Genomic DNA, 20547 nt, shown 5'->3' with positions numbered 1-20547 from the left:
GTTGAAACCAATTAAGGGTTACATGCTGCTCATGCTTCCAAATGTGAAAACAGTGAATACTGCTTAAAGATCCATGAAATAAGAACCAGCCTGCACCTATTGTTCGGTAGTCGACCGGCTACATTGCCTGATGATGTTTTGAGACTTGCCAGGTGATGATTTTAATTACAGGAACTTGCTGCATGTTGCAGATTAACCTGAAGGAGCACAGGGTTATTTATGTTTAGTTTGATGTGCAGCTGTGGATTACAGTCCATACATGAAGTATAATCTTACATTATTCAGAATTCAGTGAAATGTGCTTTCATATGCAGGTATTTCCACATGACCAGAAACAATTTCTACATGTTTTATAGATGTCAGAGTTGGAATGATGATCAGGAACTCAGCCGGCAATGAGTATTGAGCAGTAACTTCTTGAAAACATAGACTGAATCATTGTTCTTATTACACAGTGAATGGACCTGCTGTGTCACTGAACGTGACAGTATCTCCAGTTCATGGAGGACCACAGTCATGATCCATCTCTGCATTCACTGATAGCGCCTAGTCACATTTCAGTCCCAGCATTCCCTCTGTCTTCATACCGCAGCTTTTCATACCTGCACATGTCCAAAAAGTGCAGCCTCTGACCTAACAAATGAGGCAGCGCCAGCCGTCAGGCTTTGAGGAAGTCAGCGAGCATTGCAGCAATCCATATAATGGCCGTGAAGACACAGCAGGCCACAGTGCTCCTGCCCAAAGTTCCTCCTTTTGCAACCAACTGCCTGAATGTCTTGCTTCTTAGGAGATAAGGGCAGCCTCCCACGAAAGGTGACTCAGCAATCCAGCAAACATGCAGCCTCTCCTGAGATAAGAGTGATGTGTGGGGCCTGGGGACTGTAGGATACTGGGAAAAACAGTCATAAGCAGAGAAAACACTGGAAGGCAAATTAAAAGAATTTAACAACTACTTCTGGGAAACTGAAAAACTCCAGTAACTTAATCAGCAGCGAAATTTACTGCATAGAAAGGGGAAAAAACTCTTCCAGTGATTAGAAATACAGTCATTACAGCAAAAATCTTCCCTACAAGAGATTCATATGAGATAGTAATGACAGGAGAATGAGCGGTGAGTTATTTTAGCCAAACTAGAGGTGTAACTCATTATTTATTTAAAATTTCTATCAATATTAATCCACAATTTATATTTATTTTACTAATTTCAGACATTATATGGGCACCCTTCACTCTATTTAACTGCACAATTGTGCAGGAGACTGACACTTCAAATTGGCATTGGCAGTATAATAAAATTGGAAAGTAGTTATTAAACATCTGAAAGGGGTCCGTTATAGTAATGGGTGGCTGCTGCTGTGCTGTAGCTGAGTGCACTGTCCTTACGTTATGTTCATACAAACAGCATGAATGATGACAGAAGGGCAGTAGGTGAATTATTTCACCCCATCTCCTTGTATGTGCTGCAGACTAATTTACATTCAGTGTTGTGTATTTCAGTTTCAAGTCACTTCCAAGTAGTTGTGAATTTAGATGAGTGACTCTGCCGCAAAGTGTCCAGTGTTAAAGTTAAAAAAGTGGCTTGCAGAGATGATACTAATGACTGCAGCTGAAACTACAAAAAATATGTAATGGGTTTCCAGAGTCAGTGTTATGCATAGTGCTGGTTTGTACACTCCTGCGCAGTAAACCACAGGGAAAGCCACATTTCAGTGAATATAATGCGTATCTGCAAATGATCTTCTGCAGGACTGTGAGAATGCTCAATATACATGCATCTTAAAACAGAAAGTAAAAAACATGTTGAAAAAAAAAAATTATAATCCTGATTCTGGACACCTGCTGATGTGATGAGGCAGGACCAGGAGACTTTAACACTGAGGGGGCAAACACAGAACAGAGAGAGCAGTCAAATGGATGAAACATTAAAGAGAAAATGAGAAAAAAAAAACCTCATTAAATGAGAAAGAAAAGAGTTGTGTTAATTTCATGGACTGCTTCAGCGTGCCAGAACAGGTGACAGAAGGGGAGCTGTCCAATATGCAAGTGAGGAGTCCCCCCCATCAGCTTCCTCGGTGAGAATGAAATAAATAAACAATGAATGGTCCACTCTCCTCGCGCGCCTCATCCCATCTCATGCATGGCTGCCAGTAATGGTCTACTGGGTGTCAGCTTTTATTGGCACGGCACAAAGCAAGTGCCAAGGGCTCCGTGGCTCGACTCCCCGCTGCAGACTCGGCCTGTGGATAAAAGCAAGCAAAATGCTTCAGCCGAGCTCAGAGACATAGTCATGTTGGGCTGGAACGAGGAAGTGCAGTGGAGAGGGGAGGGACTCAGGGCGCAGCTCCATGGGGCCGCCGCGGCGCTGCGACCTTCTGCACATGGAGCCGGGGAGAGTTGGAAGAACTTCATACTGCAAACTCAAGGAATAGCAGGTAAAGTGACTTCCACCGCGCTTTATAGCTCGACACTAATCTCAAAGGCTAGGTCAAGACCTCTAAATTGATCCCACGCTGTTTTTTTCTGAAGATTTTTAGGAGACTTGCACCTGACTGGAAGAGACTCCTTAGAGTTTCGGTGCAGGTGCGGCGCAGCATCAGATCCCGTTTGGTGCGCGCTTTTCTTTTCTGACAGAGGATATATAACTGATTAACAAACCACAGTACTTTTTAAGATTAAGTACACAAAAATAGATTTTTTTTTCCGTGTTATTTGTTACTAAATAGTAATTTAAGGGAAATTGTGGGATGTTCCCCTTTTTTCCATGTGCCTTTTTCTTTTGGGAACATATGGATAAATATTTCACAATAACTCTGATTTCTTTAAAAATACTGTTCTAATTTCTAACATTTCCTACTAATTATCTACGCCTTCCGTTACAATTTTAACTTGTTTAATACGTTTTTACACTTCTGTTATAGCACCTGTTGCAACAGTTGTGCGCACTCATGAACTTCAGATAGTACCTCTGAATCTGAAGTGTGATAAAATATTCTAAAAGACATATTTTCATTTTCGTAACTTTTGTCTCGAGCGTAAAATTGTCGGGGGCCAAAGACATAACCGAATGTGAAAATATTTCAGCGCTGCTTGAACAGGAAATCAGTACGCACAGACTAACCCTGTATCTAAAAATGTTTCACATGAATTGATCGATTAATTTGATAATTCTCCATACCGGTAAGCTTTGTTTTCAGCTGTTCGAACCACAGTCTCAGTTCGTTGTTTAACGACTGCGTGAAGGGAAGAGAAAAACACACAGACACATACAGTAGGCAGGACTGATGAAACTTTTTACAAGGCTGACTGTGAGGTGGAAAGTTGCTCATCAACGCCCAGACCAAAAACAGCAAGATTCACTCTCAAACTGTTGAGGAAATAAAGTGTTTTCTGCTTTTTAACACGTTGCAAAATCTAAAGTTCCTGGTTGTAGTAGCTGTGTCTCTGCAAAAAAAAATACTGGCCATTAGCGTTTGACTTATACATTGTATATTTAACGTAGCGTAAAGCAATGAGGTTACATTCATTTGTTCAAATCTTAAACTGTATTTTTTCTCATGAGACAGCAGCTTCGTATTATGTAACCTGTATATATGAATTCACTTTTAATTAAAATATTTTTTACTCACAGTTTGAGACATTTAAGGGAAGTTAATGATCCTGTAATTTCACTCAAATCACACTGAAATGCAACAATTGAACAAAATCTAAAACTTGGCTAAAAGTAGTAGAAAACTCGTCTCATTTTAGTTGTTAGATCTACTTAAAACTTGGAAACACACCTGCACAAATGTGACTTTTTCACAGCTCAGTTGGAAAGAGAAGTGCTGAAAGTGCTGCAAATCTGTCTGCAGATACATCATCTTTCTTGTCAGTAGAAACAGAAGTAGGAGGGGGGTTAGGGGGGGAGAGAGGGGGAGAGGGCAGAGGAAGACAGACAGTTATTAAAATGATTGTACTGTCTGAATACCAGAGTAGTGAAGTGTGTCAGATGCAAATGAAGGAAACTTCTCTTCAGCGCACCTTTACTCTCCCCTCACCCCCTCGATAGGCTCCCAGAACACATCCGCTAACACTATCTACCCACTTACACTCATACATTTCATGAATTACTGATGAGAATCTCCGTGTGAATATGAACAAAGTTGACCGTGCACCACATTGCTTGGCAGTGTAGGGTAATCTCCTCTTCTGATGCTTGATAAGAAAGCGCCCACAGCTTCATTACTTCTCATAAACCCACAGGAGTGAAAATTATTAATTCATTAATCGTCAGTAAGTCTGCTTAGAAACTGTCTAAACTGGAAACTTTTAGTGGACTGTGGGAACAAATAATAAGATATGATTGATATTATTTTTACATGTAACTAGAGTGAGGTCAACAATGATGTGTGTTGTTATATTACCTAAGTTTTATTACACTGAAAAACCATAGTTTCCATAAGCAGAAACACATATAGAAATATTTAATGTGACCCTCTTTGACCTTTTTATTTTTGACCTTTAGTTTTTATCATTCCATAAAATTAACAGACTTGATTGGATTGTGTCTTACTGTTGGGTTATTACATGAAATTTGTGCAATTATAAGAATTATAATAACATCAAACTTTAATCTCATTCTGACTGAAACCGTGAAAACGACGTGTGTGTCATTTTTTGTTACATCTGTTTTTACATTCAGATACTTGAGTGCTGCTTCATGTGTTCCAATATTTACATTTTATTTTAAATGTGTGTTGTTATGTACACTCATAATATATATGAGCTTCCTCTTGGGTATCCAAACTTTACTGGTGTGGTCCTCAGTATCTGTTAACGGTTTCGTTGTTTCTCATCTCCACCCTGCTCCCTGGTGTAGCTTTTGCACCTCACTCTGAGCAGACGCCTCTAACCCCCTCCCCCACCACCATCCACCAAACACACACACACACACACACACACACACACACACATAGAGAGGAGGAGGACTGAGAATTCTGTCAACCCACAAGCCTCTTCCTGCCTCTCCTCACTTGACGTACTCAGACCAAACTTTTCCAGTCCCCCCTGCGCTCACTGTGAAGTCTTTTCTGAGACTACCATTTCACTTGGTGAAAGAGTCCACCTGCCCCCAGTTCATGACACACACACACACACTCACCAACACACACAGACGCACACACACATCTTCTGGGTACAACCAGGACATGAGCAATAAGGGGAGGAGAATAAGGGGAAAACTGACGTTTTCAGTGTTTTAGTTTGATTCAGTTAAGTGAGAAAACGTATGGCTTGTGACAGTAGTTGTGTGAAAGTGATTTTAATTGCACAGAAAATATGTTTTCAGTGTTTATTAAGTAAGACTTTAAACTTTAGCAGAATTAACAGTATGTAAAAGTGGGCTGCAAGCAGTTTTTAGAGCAGTGACAAAACGTCAAAGACAGAAAATAAAAACAGAATGAAAATAGTATCACTGCGTGCTCAAACAAAATAGCTACTTCCTGAATATTCAGTGTGCACCTTACTTTCCACATGCCTACGCAAGTGGGTTGTGGCTGAATGTAGGAACTCTCTTTTTTATTTCTGTTGAAGCCCCCCCACCAACACATCCGTGTTTCCCCTCGCGCCATCTGCCCAGAAAAAAGGGCACATGAGAATATACCTCCCTCTGCCCCCGACCTCCAAACTCCAGATGCTGAAGGACGACGGTGCAGAGTCGTAGCTCAGCAGAGTAACACGCAACACCCCGTGTTGTGCTGAACAAATCATCTGCACCAGTGACCTTTGCCCCCCCCTCCTCCCCTCACACTTGCATCCTGGGCGTCTGCAGCTCCTGACTTGACTCCGCAGAATATTGTGCGTTGCGACAGAGCGGCCCGGTCGCTTCCCACTATTTGTTCCAAATGTGTGGAGCCATCTGTCAGTAAAACAGGAAGGCCTAGGTTCCCCTTCTCCCTTGGGCTTGTTTCGCTATTTTCGGGAGCTTCACTTCTCCCTGTGTGGCTGCTTGGACTGGGCAGCGGCCCCACCAAGGGCTTCTTGAAGTGGCGGAGCTGGGGCTGAGGCTGTCGGGCCCATCTGCTGCAGGCTTGAGGGCCATCCATTATTAATGGGGCCACGAGCACTGGTGACTCCTCAGATATTCAGCCCTGGCCGGAGGATCGCTTCTGGACTCGACTGCCTCGTCTTGCTAAAAAAATTAATAAATAAAGAGAACTTCTCTGTCCTTCGGCCTGCTTTTCTGTCCCTCTTCTTTTCTTAATCTCTTTTCTCTACACCTTCCTGTTGCATTTGCTCTTCTGACTCCTTGCCCTCCATTGCTATCTACATCTCTACATCTCTATATCTATCACGCTGCCTTAGTGGCCCGCTCTTTCGCTTTTCTTCTTCTTCTCGTTCTCCCTCTCTTTCCTCCCATCATTTTGTTTCTGATTGTGGCTTGCATGCGTCTGTGCTCAGGCCGCGGGCTCAGCGATGCATGCTCAGTAAATTAGAGAGAACACGAGCGCCGATCAGCTGGGCATGGCAAACACCCGCATCCTCGGTGACCTGGGGCCAGTTAATTTTCTGCTTAATTTTGCGGCAGTCAGTTTGCATTTTTGGATGATTACGTGGCAGGAAATTAACAATAAATAACAAATGTGGTCTGAAAGCCCATTCCCAGCAACCCTGCGCTACCAACCAAGCCACTCTCCAAGTTCAGTCTCTCTGTCAGACTTGTAATGAAAATGTCTGTAATTCTTTGTAATGTAATGTGAGGGACAGTGGTGTGTCTGCCACTGTGACAAGAGTGATCTCACTGAGGTGACTGAGTCACACCGAGAAAGTACACCCTTTACTCCCCTCTAGCTTTTTATAATGTTGTTTCCTCAGCATGCACTTGATTAAACTTACATACTTCTACATCTCCATCTCTCTCCCATTAGAGTACTTGCACCGCATGGAGACAGAGGAGGCCCAGGAAATGGCCCAGATGCCAGGTAAAAGACTACCTACTGCATGATTGAACTGTAGAGTGCAGAAAGTAGATACAATAGGCCCACAAACAGCTCTTACACCAGCCCGAGGTAATTTTACTTCTCCTGAATGAGACACGTCAAGGGGTTGCGTGGTGAGTGATAGGTGCTTGCTGGTGTGTGTCTCCCCAGGCAGGGACAGCCCCCCTGCCAACGAAGCATCGGAAGAGGCAGAGGAGCCCATGGCCGTCCCAGAGGACCTGTCAGCCAGCTCCACCCACCAGCAGAACAACAGAGGGGACAAAGGTATGAGGCAACATCTCTCCGAATACACCCACAGCCAGTCAGAACATCACTGATGCTTGCAAAAAAAATTAAGAGTAAATTAACATAAGTGTGTGATTGCTGTGTTAAATTGAGTGTATCCCATGAAGCAGCAGTGCCTTTCCACAATATTAATGTATTCACTTCCAAAGCGGCCAAATCAGAGTTAAATGGTTAAATCAACGTATGTCAGTATCAAAAGCATAACATATACATATATATAAAAGCATAAAATGTTTTTATAACTTAATCCCAGGCACATCCAGTGGGAGATATTTGCTGTTCCAAATCCCTTGGAAAATTAATTTTAAGCTGCAAAGAGGCACATTTAGGTCATTGGCAGAAAAGGTAAAAAAAAAAAAAAAATCCCTTTGATCCATGGCATGTCATTAATAAGCCGAATCTTAAGGAATAGCTAATGTGGCCTTGATTTGAGTTTGTGAACATCAAGCCAGGGAATATCGTAGTGAAAATAAGGATGAAACAGGCGAGGGAATTCACATCTGCGATGTATATTTATCTCAAGTCTCCTAACACGGGTGGTATGTCAGAAAACAGGAAATGTTTAAGGTGGAATCATTATGGGACATTAGAGGCTAATTGGTTTTTACATGACAGCAAGATGAATCAGATATAACATACAGTTTTCATAGGATAAATTACACAGGTTTAATTTTGCTTATTATTGTTATTAGTCTATGAAATTTAAGCTGAATACTGTTTACAAAATGTCCAAAATGTTAGTCACAGTTTTCAACAGTTACTCATCACTTATTTTATTAATTTATGGTATGTTTACCATTCACAAATATAGGAGATATAGATATAATGAATCAGACAGGTTTGAGAAAATGTTTCAGACAGTTAAAGATGTGAAATGTGCTAAAAGAGGGGCAGCCCAGGATCTGGAAAATGTTGGTTATATATTTTATTTTCATCATGACAAATTATTTTAGTCAGTGGCAAAAAACAAACAAACAAACAAAAAAACAACAACAACAAGCATAACTGCTCAAATTTGACCATCCTATCTGTGTTTTTCCACGTATCCAGATAACGGCAAAGATTAGCAGCACACAGTCAAAAATAAAATGTGAGAGGAAACTGAAATAGGATGTGTAAGAGTTTCCTAAGAAGAACTTGCCATCAGACAGTTTCAACACTCCTGGAGATAACACCAGGAACAGGGCCAAGCTCAAGAGATCAGCGCATCACTACACCACATAGGTCACACACCTGCATGCACACACACACACACACACACACACACACACACACACATATACACACACAAACACACAAATGCTTTCTGTTTGACTATACAACTGTTGAGCTGTCATGCAGGAATCTCTGAACATTGTGTGAAGGAGATCTAAACAACGGAAACACTGAAAGTTAGGGAGCGTGTGTTTAGCCACATTTTATCTGACGGAGTACATCTCATCTCAGTCGACTGAGAGGTTTAGTTCAATCGAGGAAAGATGGGAGAGTCAGAAAGCAAATGATTTAAATGTTTGACTTTTATTGGTGGCACATATAGTAAAAAAGTAAAGAGCGCACAGCTGGCAGAGTTGACCTTTGACTTTCTGTACAACATGTGAGTTTCTGTTCATTCCCTGTACAGTACGATCACTGTGTATGAGTGTGTGTGTCTATATAGGGACAGAGAGAAAGAAAGAAGGGAAGTGTAAGTATCTGGTACATCTATGCATCGCTGCCTCTGTGATAAAAGCTCGAATGAGTTATAATTATCACCCAGGATCATGTGCTGCTCAGTTCTCTGTAGTGAAAAGGGTTGAAAAGCAGAGGGACTGTATGTGGGACACAGGACCTCAAAGTATTGAAAGCTCAAAAACCACAAAACCAGGTTGTTTCCTGTTGCAAATAAGTCCTCACAGCCAGGATCGTCATTACTGCTTCTCGTTCGCACGGCTGCAATCCACATATATGTGACTTCAGGCATAAAGAAAACATCAAAGTGAAAAATATTTTTGCCCAAATTTTTTTTAAAGTTTAGTCAATTTTCACAGAAAACAAACAAAATTTATTTATTATCTTGTGAGATTGAGTTGGATGCCTTTCGGAAATACACGTGAATGTCTAAGTATGAGGACATATCTGGTTAAAGTCACAAGGCGGCAAGATGACCTTCGTAACATCCCAGTGAAAAGATTTCTCTTTCACTTTCAGTGAATCAGACAGCTATGTCAGAGACATGAGACTGAGAGGGAGACTTAGCTGTCTAGTTCCCGAAAACACGGAGGCGAGTTTTTTTTAAAAAAGTGTGAGGGGAAAAGCAGGCTGTTTTTGGTGTTCCTGCAAGTCGTGTTGAGCGTGTTGCTGGCGTGGTTTAACACATGTGGTTCCACTACCTTGCACACAGGGTTATTTTCAGGCAGTGAGAGCAGCACAGCTCGGTAACAGGAACCCCCAGCAAGCTCCCTGTGTCTCCACGTTGCACACATGTACTAACACACTTGCTAACTTGCTTCCTATATCTGCTATCTACCTCTGTCAATGCAGCTTGATAAAATGCCTCTTTTATACTAATGCTGCACATTATTTTTTATGTTTGTTAGTCACTTCTCTCAGATTTTATCAGTGTTTCATCCTCCGTCACCGTCTGTGTGCCTTTATTAGTAATCTGAGGATTTAACATTTAGAGCCACACAAGGTTATAACCATTTTTATTGCAAGCTGTTTTGTTTGTCGACTACGTGATCTGACACTTGCTTCCCAAAACGAGCAAATCAGGATGTGTGGCTGTGACAAACATGATATAAAGTCAAAAAGCCTTCTTCCTACTCCCAATTTAGTCACAACTTCCCCATATCCATGAGAAGTAGGTAGCCCAAGCCCAGTGTTCATGGTTCCCTTCTGTCTGCTTCCGTTAATACAGCCGGCAGATGACCTGAGAGCCTCGCTGCAGGTGTATTACATGTCTTAGAATTGAGAAACCGACAGCAGATATGAACATGAAGGGTTTTATATTTCAGAGTTACAACCATTCCTTTTCTCTTTCACCTCTGAGGCCAGTATTGAGCAAGACGATAGTCTGATTGAGCCTTTTTATTGATTTCCACAATGAACCTCTCACTAACGTAAAGTCTCAAAAAATGATGACTCCAGCTGTTCTGATCAGGTTGTAATTTTCTTTCACTTCCACAAACATAGCAAGTAGGATGCGTGCATAACTTGAGTGAACTTCACAAAATGTCACAGAAAGTGTAAATGAGTGAGTGATTCCCAACCTTGGGCCCTTGTACACCTGGTGGTACTTATGCAGTTGTTTGAGGTTACATGGAAAGATTGTGGAGTATCAAAACTAATTTGAAAGAAATTGAAATTACAATTTGAATTTTAAAAAGAAATCCTCACATTGAGTCAGCTGGTACACTTGAACACCAGGAGTTGAGTGTGTGCATAAACTAGTTAGCAAGAAAGATGAGGAGCTAAAACAATTAGCTAAAAGTAATGCACACACAGTTCACATAGTTAGCTAAAAATAATGGATAATTGGTTAAAAAAGTTAAAAGTAAATATCTTAAAGTATGGATTAATGGTTAGCTTTAAGTAACAAAATAAGCAGTCGAAATAGCTAGCTTAAAGTAGCCTAATGGATAAATGGTGAAATAGTTACAAGTAATGGCTGAAATATTATATGTTTTATAACATAAACTGGATAAACAGTTAAAGTAAAAACAACTGATCAATGGTTAATAGAGACAGTTTAAATTACTAAATGAATAAACAGTTGAAATTGTTTGCCAATAGTTGCTAAAAGTAATAGATCAATGGGTGAAATCAACAGCAGTGTTGATTAAAGGGTACTTTCATCTGACAGGGTTGTGAAGGTAAAACTGACACAACCACTGGTTAAAAAAAAACATATCAAACCAGAACTCCAAAAAAAAAAATTTGTGTTTTGTTGATCCAAACACAAGTGGAGTCAAGACTCATCGCTGTTCACACCTATGTTTATCATGCGTCTCCAAGGTGTCTAGCTGACTACTTGTGTTCAGATTTTATTACTGCCTATGTGACTTCTGCTAGAAGGTCAAAGGGCCCCGCGCACAGTTAGTTTGTCAGTCTGTCGCCAGACAAATGGCGGATTTGTTTCGCATGGGCAAGCTAAGAAAACGTTTCAAGAACTAATATACATGTAATGGGCTATTTCAACTGTTGAGATTGACAGGACAAAGTTATTTGGTGTTGGTGTGCTGTCACCAAACAACCACCACATCCTGCAGTGATGACATATTTTCCTGTTACGTCCTTGTTGGGGACGTACCAGGACACATTGCCTTTTACACTACAAAAGGTTTGGGTGATCGCATCACGATGAGTCTTTGTGATCATTTTCACTTGTATTTAGTGCTGTCCACTTGTGATCCGATCACCCAAGACGCATTTTAAAAGGAAATGTAAACAGGGTCATAATTTAATTTTGGGTGCACATGTAAGGTGTTTGCTAAGTAATTCATACACAGTTCTCTACCAAAACTCATCATCAGCGTTTGCACTTTCACAGAACTTAAGCACCATTTTGTTTTTGTAAACAGTGAAGCCTTCTCTTCCCTTTGCGTGCATGGCTGGTGTTTGTCTTATCTCATCTGCTCAGCACAAAGACAAGACAGTCCGTCCAAAAGATTTCAGCAGACGAATACATGAGTAAAAATGAACAAAAAAAAGTTGTGTGGAGATGGATGATCAGATTATGTGGTTTTGATCGGAAAAGTAACCGTAAATATCTCATTAGTTCTCCAATTTTGCTCCACCTCCTGCTCTCTATGGGAAACATTCTGAACTGTACATTTGGGGACTTATGCTCCGTCGGTGGCTCTCGGTGAAATCGAGACTCCTGCAAAAAAAAAAAAAAAAAAAAAAGTTTCAGTTACAGGCTGTTATACAATTCCTTTCCTGTGCTTCCCTTTCTGTCACTTCTCCATAATTCTTGGTATTTCAGTTAGACAGGCCCTCTTTCTGAAGCTTCCCCTTTTCCATAGATTCCTATATTTCATGATTTCCACTTCTTCCTCTTCAGTTGTACAAACAGAGGTAGAGGCATGGGGAAATCAGGCTGCCACCGTGACATGCAAACCACATGCTGGTAGCTGTGGGACTTGCAAGATCTGTCAGTTCTCTAAAGTTCTCTGATGGGAAAAGAGGGAGATGGTGGCTCAACACAGAGGACACTTCTCTTTTCTGATGACTTCGGGAACACCAGAAATGGAGGTTATGGACTTTTTCTACTAGCTCTTATACTTGGTAATCATCAGTTAGACAGTATTTTTATAATAACTCTTAATACCTGGAAGGATAAAAAAACCAAGATGATGAAAATGCCAAAAGCAAGTGCGCCTGTGTATGTGTTCATCATACTCGGTTGCTCTCATAGACACTGTCGTCCCTAGTTTCACACTGCTTCCTGTGTCTCTGTTTCCTGTTTATCTTGTCATTTGTTTCACCAAAGTGTGATGGTGTGAGATGATCTGTTCGTTTCTTCATCTCATCGCTGACATCCTCAAACATACTAGACATGCTATCCACCTGTGTATCCTTATGAAATGTACAACGCAGCTTTAAAAGAGAAAAGCTCTAGCTGTAGATGTGTAGGCTGTGGGTTGATCTTATCTAATGTTTGTTGGCTTCTCTCTGGTTGAATTGACAAAAAGGCATGAAAAGTGAGGGGGAGTTTTGGCAGTTTTGATGCAGCATCCCGGTAAACATGAAAATGTCTTACTGTATACTAGCTGTTGTAGCTCTAGTCATATTCAGGCAAGAGGGAATGAACAGAACAATACTGACATATAAAGCCAGGCCATATTTTAACATATGTAGTTTTAAAGGTCAGTTTCATGGCTTCGAATCACAGTTTGAATTGATCAATATAATCTTTATAAATTGAGCAAGTAAACATGTAATGTATTTCTAATTACAAGTAACAAAGCAATATGAAAAAAAAGACAGAGATTAAAAAAACAAAACATATGAGTATATGAAAGCATCTGACCAAAAGAAAACCCAAACAATAAATCAAAGAAATCAGTCAGGTAAATTATTTTTAAAAGTAAGAAATAAAAACAATTAATATAAAAAAATTACAAATAATAATAATGACAGAAAAAATATGTTTTTACTTAGAGTGAGGAAAAGTCAGAGGCTCACCTATAAGGCAAAACAAATTCACATGCATTCTTAGAAATGGTCAATTAGGTAAAGTGGATATAAAGACCTAATATTTATTAGAAAAATTCATTCATTAAATGAGGACAGATGAATTGGTTCAGAAAATCATATCCTTTTCCTATTATGAAGCCTTTCAGACCAGGCAAAGGCAACTGTAAGGCTACATTACAATGTTACAATAAGCCGCTCTATCTATTCTCATGTCGCAGCATCAATATCACACTGATAAATTGCCCATCTCTAGTATATAACATCATGAAAGAACCATGCTCGTATTCTAAACCGTGGCCCCCCCTTGCCCTCTTTTCCAGCCTGTAACATTAAAGTTGAGGCTCGCAGTGATGAGGAGAATGGGCTGGCCTGTGACATGAATGGTGTGGAGGAGGAGGAGTGCGCGGAAGACTTGCGCGTGATCGATTCCTCGGGCGCCAAGGTGAACGGCTCACAGCCGAGCCCCGAAGCCAAGGCCTTCTCCTCTGCCGGCGGTATCCGGCTGCCCAACGGGAAGCTCAAGTGCGATATCTGTGGGATAATTTGCATTGGCCCCAATGTGTTGATGGTGCACAAGCGAAGCCACACTGGTAAGCCATCTGCAATACTTCTTGCCCTTCCTTTGCACCCATGTTGACTGTTAGTATGACAGGATGGATGAGGGCTAGTTAGGTGGCTGCTGTGGCTCCTCCTCATGTTTAGAGCATTTTTCAGACTTTAAATGGCAAAATGAAGGTGTCAAAGTAGTTGTCCCCTACTGTTTTCTGGCATTAACAGTGTATATAACTGTAGCTTTGTGTCTTCTTTACCTACACACAAACAGTCCTGATAAGGTCTTAGAAATACACTTTAAAGCCTGTCCTTATGTTTGCAGTAACCCTTATACTCAGTTGTAGTTGTAATGGCATCCTTGCATTTGGCTGTATGCATGCAGACCATCCTATCGTGCGTGAAATAGACTTTGTGCGTACCATTAGCATTCATTATTGTTCATCTAAATGACTCTGAATTACCACATGACAAGCAATAGTAACTGATCATATTATTGTGCGATAAAGCAGCAGAGACGAACTTGGTCCGAAAAAACATGCCCTGAGTTGAGAAACAGGATATCTGTGGCAATTAAATGGAATCTCCATGAAGTGACAATTATCTGGCTATTAAAAGTTCTTCAAATTTCAAAATTGATATTCTATTGTAATGAGCCCAAACCAGTGGTGGGGAACATTTTTGAAAAAGGCACGTAACTGTCAAGCTTTAGAAACTAATGAAACTCAAAATGGAAGAAAGGAACACTTGACTAATGTAAATGCAAAAGAAAGTACAATAAAAGATATAATGAAGTGCCTCCTATTTAAATAGAAAATATTCTGTGGTGAGTCTTTGCTCCTGAAATGCATTTTTAATGAATTTCCTTTTTTATATATTTTTGCTGCTTCACTGATGACTCTTATTTTATGGGGGGCCTTTGAAAAAAAAAGCCATATTAAAACGTTCTCACAGAATGCCACAACACTCGGAGAGGCTGGATATTGGTTTATTCCAGAAGCGCTGATCAGGAAGACTGGCTCTCAACACAAAGTGTTTCCTTCGCTTTATTCAAATGAGGCTGAATTTGCATTGTGATGTGCCGCTCTTATTTTAGAGACGAAGAAGAGGAAAAAATGAGATTTTCAGATCAAATTGACCTAGGCAATGGTGCATTACGGAACTGGCAGGCTGAGTCTGAAAGGCTCTTGTTCGATCAGAGCGCCAGAAGTCGGTGGGGCAGGGGGAGCATGGAGAGATGGAGTGTCACTCTGCTGTGAAACCCTCCCAGAGGCTGCTGGATCGCCCCGCAGACGTTCCATCATCCGGCTTGTTCTGTCGTTCGGGATGCTTGTAGTGCAGTGACCCCATATTCCCACAGCAGCAGCCCGCTTTTTCATCCACATAGCAAAGACAAAGACTTTGTGCTTTTATTGTTGTCAGTGGAGGGATCAATCATAGAGAGATTAGGGAAAGTGGTGCTATGAAAAAGTCATGAATCATCAAACTGCCTGATAGGATACAAACTAAATAAAATTGGGTGCCAGTATTCTTAACATTTTCTGCTCTTTTTCTGTGTGTTTTCCACTATCTGCCCCTTTACAGTAATGTGTGTCTGTTGTGTTCTTGTCCTCAGGAGAACGTCCTTTCCAGTGCAGCCAGTGCGGTGCTTCTTTCACCCAGAAGGGTAACCTGCTGCGTCACATCAAGCTCCATTCAGGGGAGAAACCCTTCAAGTGTCACCTGTGCAACTACGCCTGTCGCAGGAGGGATGCCCTCACAGGCCACTTACGCACCCACTCGGGTGAGTACGCAAAGGTCACCCACACAGAAAACTTCTGCACTCATAGTAATTCTAGGAAGCTTTTACAAAAGACATGACATGTTGTGCAGTTTATACAGAGAGAGCTCTGGGCTATATAAGGGGAAGTTGACAGGGTGTAGATATGGTGTCACTTTTTTTTTGCAAATGCTTTGCAGAAGTATGTGTTAATGAAATTTTTGGGTGTAAACACTACACTTGCACAGCCTGCTCTCAATAGTTTGTGAACTAAACATGTCAAATTACTAATGCACACAATTTTTCAGCTCAGTGTGTAAATTTAACTGCATTACTAAACGATAAGTGACTAAAGTCAATTATGATCACTCCGATTATCCATCTCAAGCACTTTTTAAGTCTGTAAAAGTTGTTTTTCATGACATACTGAACTAAAATGAATGGAAACTAATGGCTGCATAGAAGATATAAAAATGCAGTAAAAGAATGTGGCTCATGATGTTACTCTATATCCATGAAAAGACCGAAACCAACAATCTGTTAGTCCAAGTTTTTCACACTTTTTGAATTCACTGCTCTGTCTGTAGCACTCAGCCCCAAGCCCACTGACAAACAGGACTAACTAGTGCAGTAGTCGGGGACTGTTTTCTGATGCAGATTGATATACAACTGATATATTTTTAATAGTTTTTGGACAACAACGGAGAGCTATGGCACAGAAGAATAAGATATGGTAGTGGCTCATGTCCAGGGCTGTAGCCAGAACTTTAGAAATACCAAAGTCATGAGTCCAAGTGTCACAGGTGGTGTGTATTACGCAGCAGCACGGGAAGGACCCAAATGCAGACTATAGAGGCAGGTAGGGACAGTTCATTGAGTTTATTGTCAAAAGCTCACAGGCATGGGTGGCAAGTCCGAACTGTCCAAACAGCAGTAGTATTAAATCCATAGAGTTGTAGGGATGAGATACAGGGAAGTCCAGACAGGCAGGCAAACAGGTGCAGATATGGCACAGGTCCAGGTAACCAAAAACAGAAGCTCGAAAGCACTGACAAAAAAACACCATGACAACAACAACAATCTGACAGGGGAAAAACAGGATCTAGGTTGGTATACAGAGTAATTGGCTGACAAAGGAATGAGTTGCAGGTGGACACTGTAGGCCAGGTAACTGCAGGACTGATGAGAAGTAGGAACAGGTGTGTCTATGGAGAAAGGAGGGAAACTCCGAGGGCATCTGGTGGACAGCTTGAGGATGGCAGGTCTGGGGAGTTGGAGGAAAGTACATGGCGTGGGAGAAGTGAGCAGGGGCTGGAGACAGAGGGCTGGGGATGTGAGAGTGTAGCTGCAGAGGAGGACGGAGGAGCACATAGTGACACCAAGTTCCTCAATGCTCCCTACTCCCACTCCAAAAATATCTCACCAGACATCATGAGAATTTCCTTTTAATCATTTGGATTTCTCATATTTTACTTACTCAGCTGTATATTTATATTTTCACGGCCAGGAATAAAGTTCTGGGAAATACTCAATCCTTTTACTTATTCCTTTGTATTTTTGATGTACAAGTAGTCAAATTTAATTTAGAGGAATCATCTGATAAAATACTCATCATATGTGTTAATTGTAGAATTCAAAATCCCCCCAGAAATATTCCCAGAATAATCTGAAAACCTCATTGGAAGCTACAGTCATTCTCATAACTTCCCAAAAAATATAAAAATATCTATCTCTAAGTTTTTTTTGGCACAGGATGTACCAAAAATATCCTGTCAATCAAACCAAACTTCTTTTCCTTGCGTTTTCTGTTGATTAAGTTTTTATAGGTAGCATTCTTTTCTTAAATTTATTCCATTTATTTATTCATTTCCTTTTATTTATTCCAGTCACACTGTATGTAAAATCTCTCTTCCTGTCTTGTGTGATATAAATTTGAAAAAGTCAGCAACTAAAACATTTTTTAAACTACATCTGCCAGTGGTTCACTTCAATATGAACCACTTTATACTTTGTTATACTTCTCTGTTGACTGATGTAGTATTTTTTTTTTGCAGTTGGAAAACCCCACAAGTGTGCTTACTGTGGGCGGAGTTACAAGCAGCGCAGCTCTCTCGAGGAGCACAAGGAGAGGTGTCACAACTATCTCCAGTGCATGGGGCTGCAGAACAGCATCTACACAGGTTGGTGCCTCATGGGACGTTCGCATTCACTTACACCCAAATCTGATGACCTACTTTACCCCGAGCGCAGGACTCGTTATGCACGCAAACAGCAGTGTACTATGCAGACAATGCCGCAGATATTAAATGCTCCAACAGGTCAGGTTAAATTAATCTCATTAATATTTGAATACAGTTTTCTGATGGAGTCTGCAGTCATGAATTAAATGAACACACTATAAAATATTTGAGTTGAAGCTGAGACACATATCTATACTTTATCTGTGCGCATGATCAAATACTATAATTACAGACCAAGTGCTTCACATGTGTCAGAATAGTCCGCTCTGTGCTCTGTGAGAAAAAGTCCACCACCAGGCATGTGTTTAAAAAAAAAGCCCTCTTACACCAGCTCATCACTTTAAACAAACTCCAAATACTTTGACTCTGAAATCTACTTCTCTGTCTTGCTTTCCAGTAGTAAAGGAAGAAAGCAACCAGAATGAACAGAGGGAAGACTTAAGCCAGACGGGATCTGACAGAGCCTTGGTGCTAGACAGACTAGCTAATAATGTAGCTAAACGTAAGAGCACTATGCCACAGAAGTTTGTGGGTAAGGGCTGATATCTGCTTCCTTTGTGTGAATACAATGCTGGTAAATGAGTGTGACTGCTGCACCTTTAAAGACTGTGTTGGTGAAGCTACAATGTGTTTTGTGTCAGTTACTGTTGCATATTTCTTGCATGCAGTGTAAAAAAGTCTATTTTTGCATTTCAGTTTGACTAGGAATTGGGCCTTTAATTTGTTTAATGCATGTCAAGCCATTTTCCTTTTGTTATATTTTATCTTTTTGATCATTGTTTGAAAGGATTTTTTTGTTGCTTTATCCTGTATATTAATTTTACATTAAAATGATGACAATCTTTATAACAAAAGAGAAAAAAAAATGATGCAGAGGCTGAGGATAATTTAAGAGCATGATACCAAGAAACAACAAAAACAGTGAGTCATTTAAAAGCTGAGCTAGAGATGAGCAAGCTCAGTGTCAAGATGTTGAAATCACAGGATGTAGGTGAAAGTTTAAACTCTGCTCTGTCTCTCTGGGTCCTCAGGTGACAAGCGTCTGTCGGATCTCTCCTACGACGGAGGAGCAGGCGAGCTGATTCAGCCCCATGTCATCGACCAGGCCATCAACAGCGCCATCAGCTACCTGGGTGCTGAGTCTCTCCGGCCACTGGTCCAGACCTCCCCAGCCTCCTCTTCTGATGTGGGCCTCAGCTCGATGTACCCGCTGCACAAGCCGGGGTCCGAGGGCCACACAGGGACGGGCCACAGTCTGTCGGCCAAAGACAGTGCAGCTGAGAACCTGCTGCTGCTCTCCAAGTCCAAGTCTGCCTCCAGCGAGAAGGACGGCTCGCCCAGCCACAGCGGCCAGGACTCCACAGACACCGAGAGCAACAACGAGGACCGGCCTGGCGGGGCGGCGACCAGCCTCATCTACCTGACCAACCACATCACTTCAGGGGTGAGGAACGGCGTGCTGCCCCTGGTGAAGGAGGAGCAGCAGAGGCAGTATGAGGCCATCCGGGCCAGCATGGAGATGGCCTCCGAGGGCTTCAAGGTGGTGACGGCAGACGGGGAGCAGGTGAGGGCGTACCGGTGTGAACACTGCCGCGTCCTCTTCCTGGACCACGTCATGTACACCATTCACATGGGCTGCCACGGCTTCAGAGACCCCTTCGTGTGCAACATCTGCGGTCACCGAGGTCAAGACCGATACGAGTTCTCCTCTCACATGACACGAGGGGAGCACCACTACTGAGCCCCGGCCACCAGAGAACACACACTTTCACACAGACAAACAGCACATGGAACACACACACACACACACACACACACACGAACACACACACACACACACACACACACACACACACACACACACACACACACACTCACACACACACTCACACTCATTAATAGACATGCACATGAAATAAATGCATAGAAAAACATGATGTAAAATACACTGTTGATGTCTGAAAGTTGTGTTTTTTATACAAAGTATGCATGTTTGTTGAATACAGATAAATGTATACAACTATTAAAATTAAAATCCATTCATTACTTCAGTTTATACCAAGAGGAAGATTAACTCACATGTCATTTTTAAAGACAGAAGATAATGTTCAGTGCAGACAAGATGTCAGAGTTACGGTGCCTCAGTACTGCCACATCCTACATAGCGTTCATTATTTGCAGTTGTTACTTGTATAGAATGTATAAAGCTGTCTCCTTCTTCATGGTAAACCAGGCTACAACTTTTTTTTTTTCTAAAAAAAAAAATCCATCTTTAGATTTTCAAATCTCTGTGCCAAAGTGTCTGAAATGTCAATAAAATATTATTTTCAGCAGTTGTTCTCAGTGCAGGCAAACCCATTTTAATATTAGTATTAAATACAATAAATAAAAAAAACATTACAATCAATGTAGATAAACCAACACTTCAATTTTAAACCTGTATTCTTGTATTTGTACCAACTTACATATTATTTATATAACATTTACATGCCTGTCTGTTTTTGTATTTATTACTGTGATTGGTGTTTGTCTGTAGAGTAGTTTAATAAAAGCTGCCTAT

At 41.1% G+C, this 20547-nt stretch overlaps 1 protein-coding gene and 1 long non-coding RNA gene across 7 annotated transcripts; one reads left to right on the top strand and one right to left on the bottom strand.

Moving 5' to 3' along the window:
- Nucleotides 1-188: 188 nt before the first annotated feature.
- On the bottom strand, nt 189-3968 carry LOC122997219. Its single transcript, XR_006407182.1, has 2 exons — nt 3780-3968; nt 189-2237 (listed from the first exon to the last, which is right to left on the bottom strand). It is a non-coding gene; the product is annotated as an uncharacterized LOC122997219 (long non-coding RNA).
- On the top strand, nt 2099-20382 carry ikzf1 (IKAROS family zinc finger 1 (Ikaros)). Of its 6 annotated transcripts, none has more exons than XM_044373244.1 (8): nt 2099-2432; nt 6906-6959; nt 7128-7241; nt 13760-14029; nt 15604-15771; nt 17802-17927; nt 18388-18519; nt 19019-20382. In XM_044373244.1, the coding sequence occupies exons 1-8, from the start codon at nt 2099-2101 to the stop codon at nt 19726-19728; spliced, it is 1908 nt and encodes a 635-aa protein (XP_044229179.1). In that variant the 3' UTR covers nt 19729-20382. The 6 variants fall into 6 exon arrangements, with proteins under 6 accessions (XP_044229179.1, XP_044229178.1, XP_044229182.1 ...); XM_044373243.1 differs by having other exon boundaries at nt 18385-18519; XM_044373247.1 differs by lacking the exon at nt 13760-14029.
- Nucleotides 20383-20547: the final 165 nt, after the last annotated feature.

This window comes from Thunnus albacares, chromosome 14 (genome assembly GCF_914725855.1).
Source record: "Thunnus albacares chromosome 14, fThuAlb1.1, whole genome shotgun sequence".
NCBI classification, from domain to species: domain Eukaryota; kingdom Metazoa; phylum Chordata; class Actinopteri; order Scombriformes; family Scombridae; genus Thunnus; species Thunnus albacares.
The sequence above is the reverse complement of the archived record's forward strand: the minus strand, read 5'-3'. Positions and strand labels throughout refer to the sequence as shown.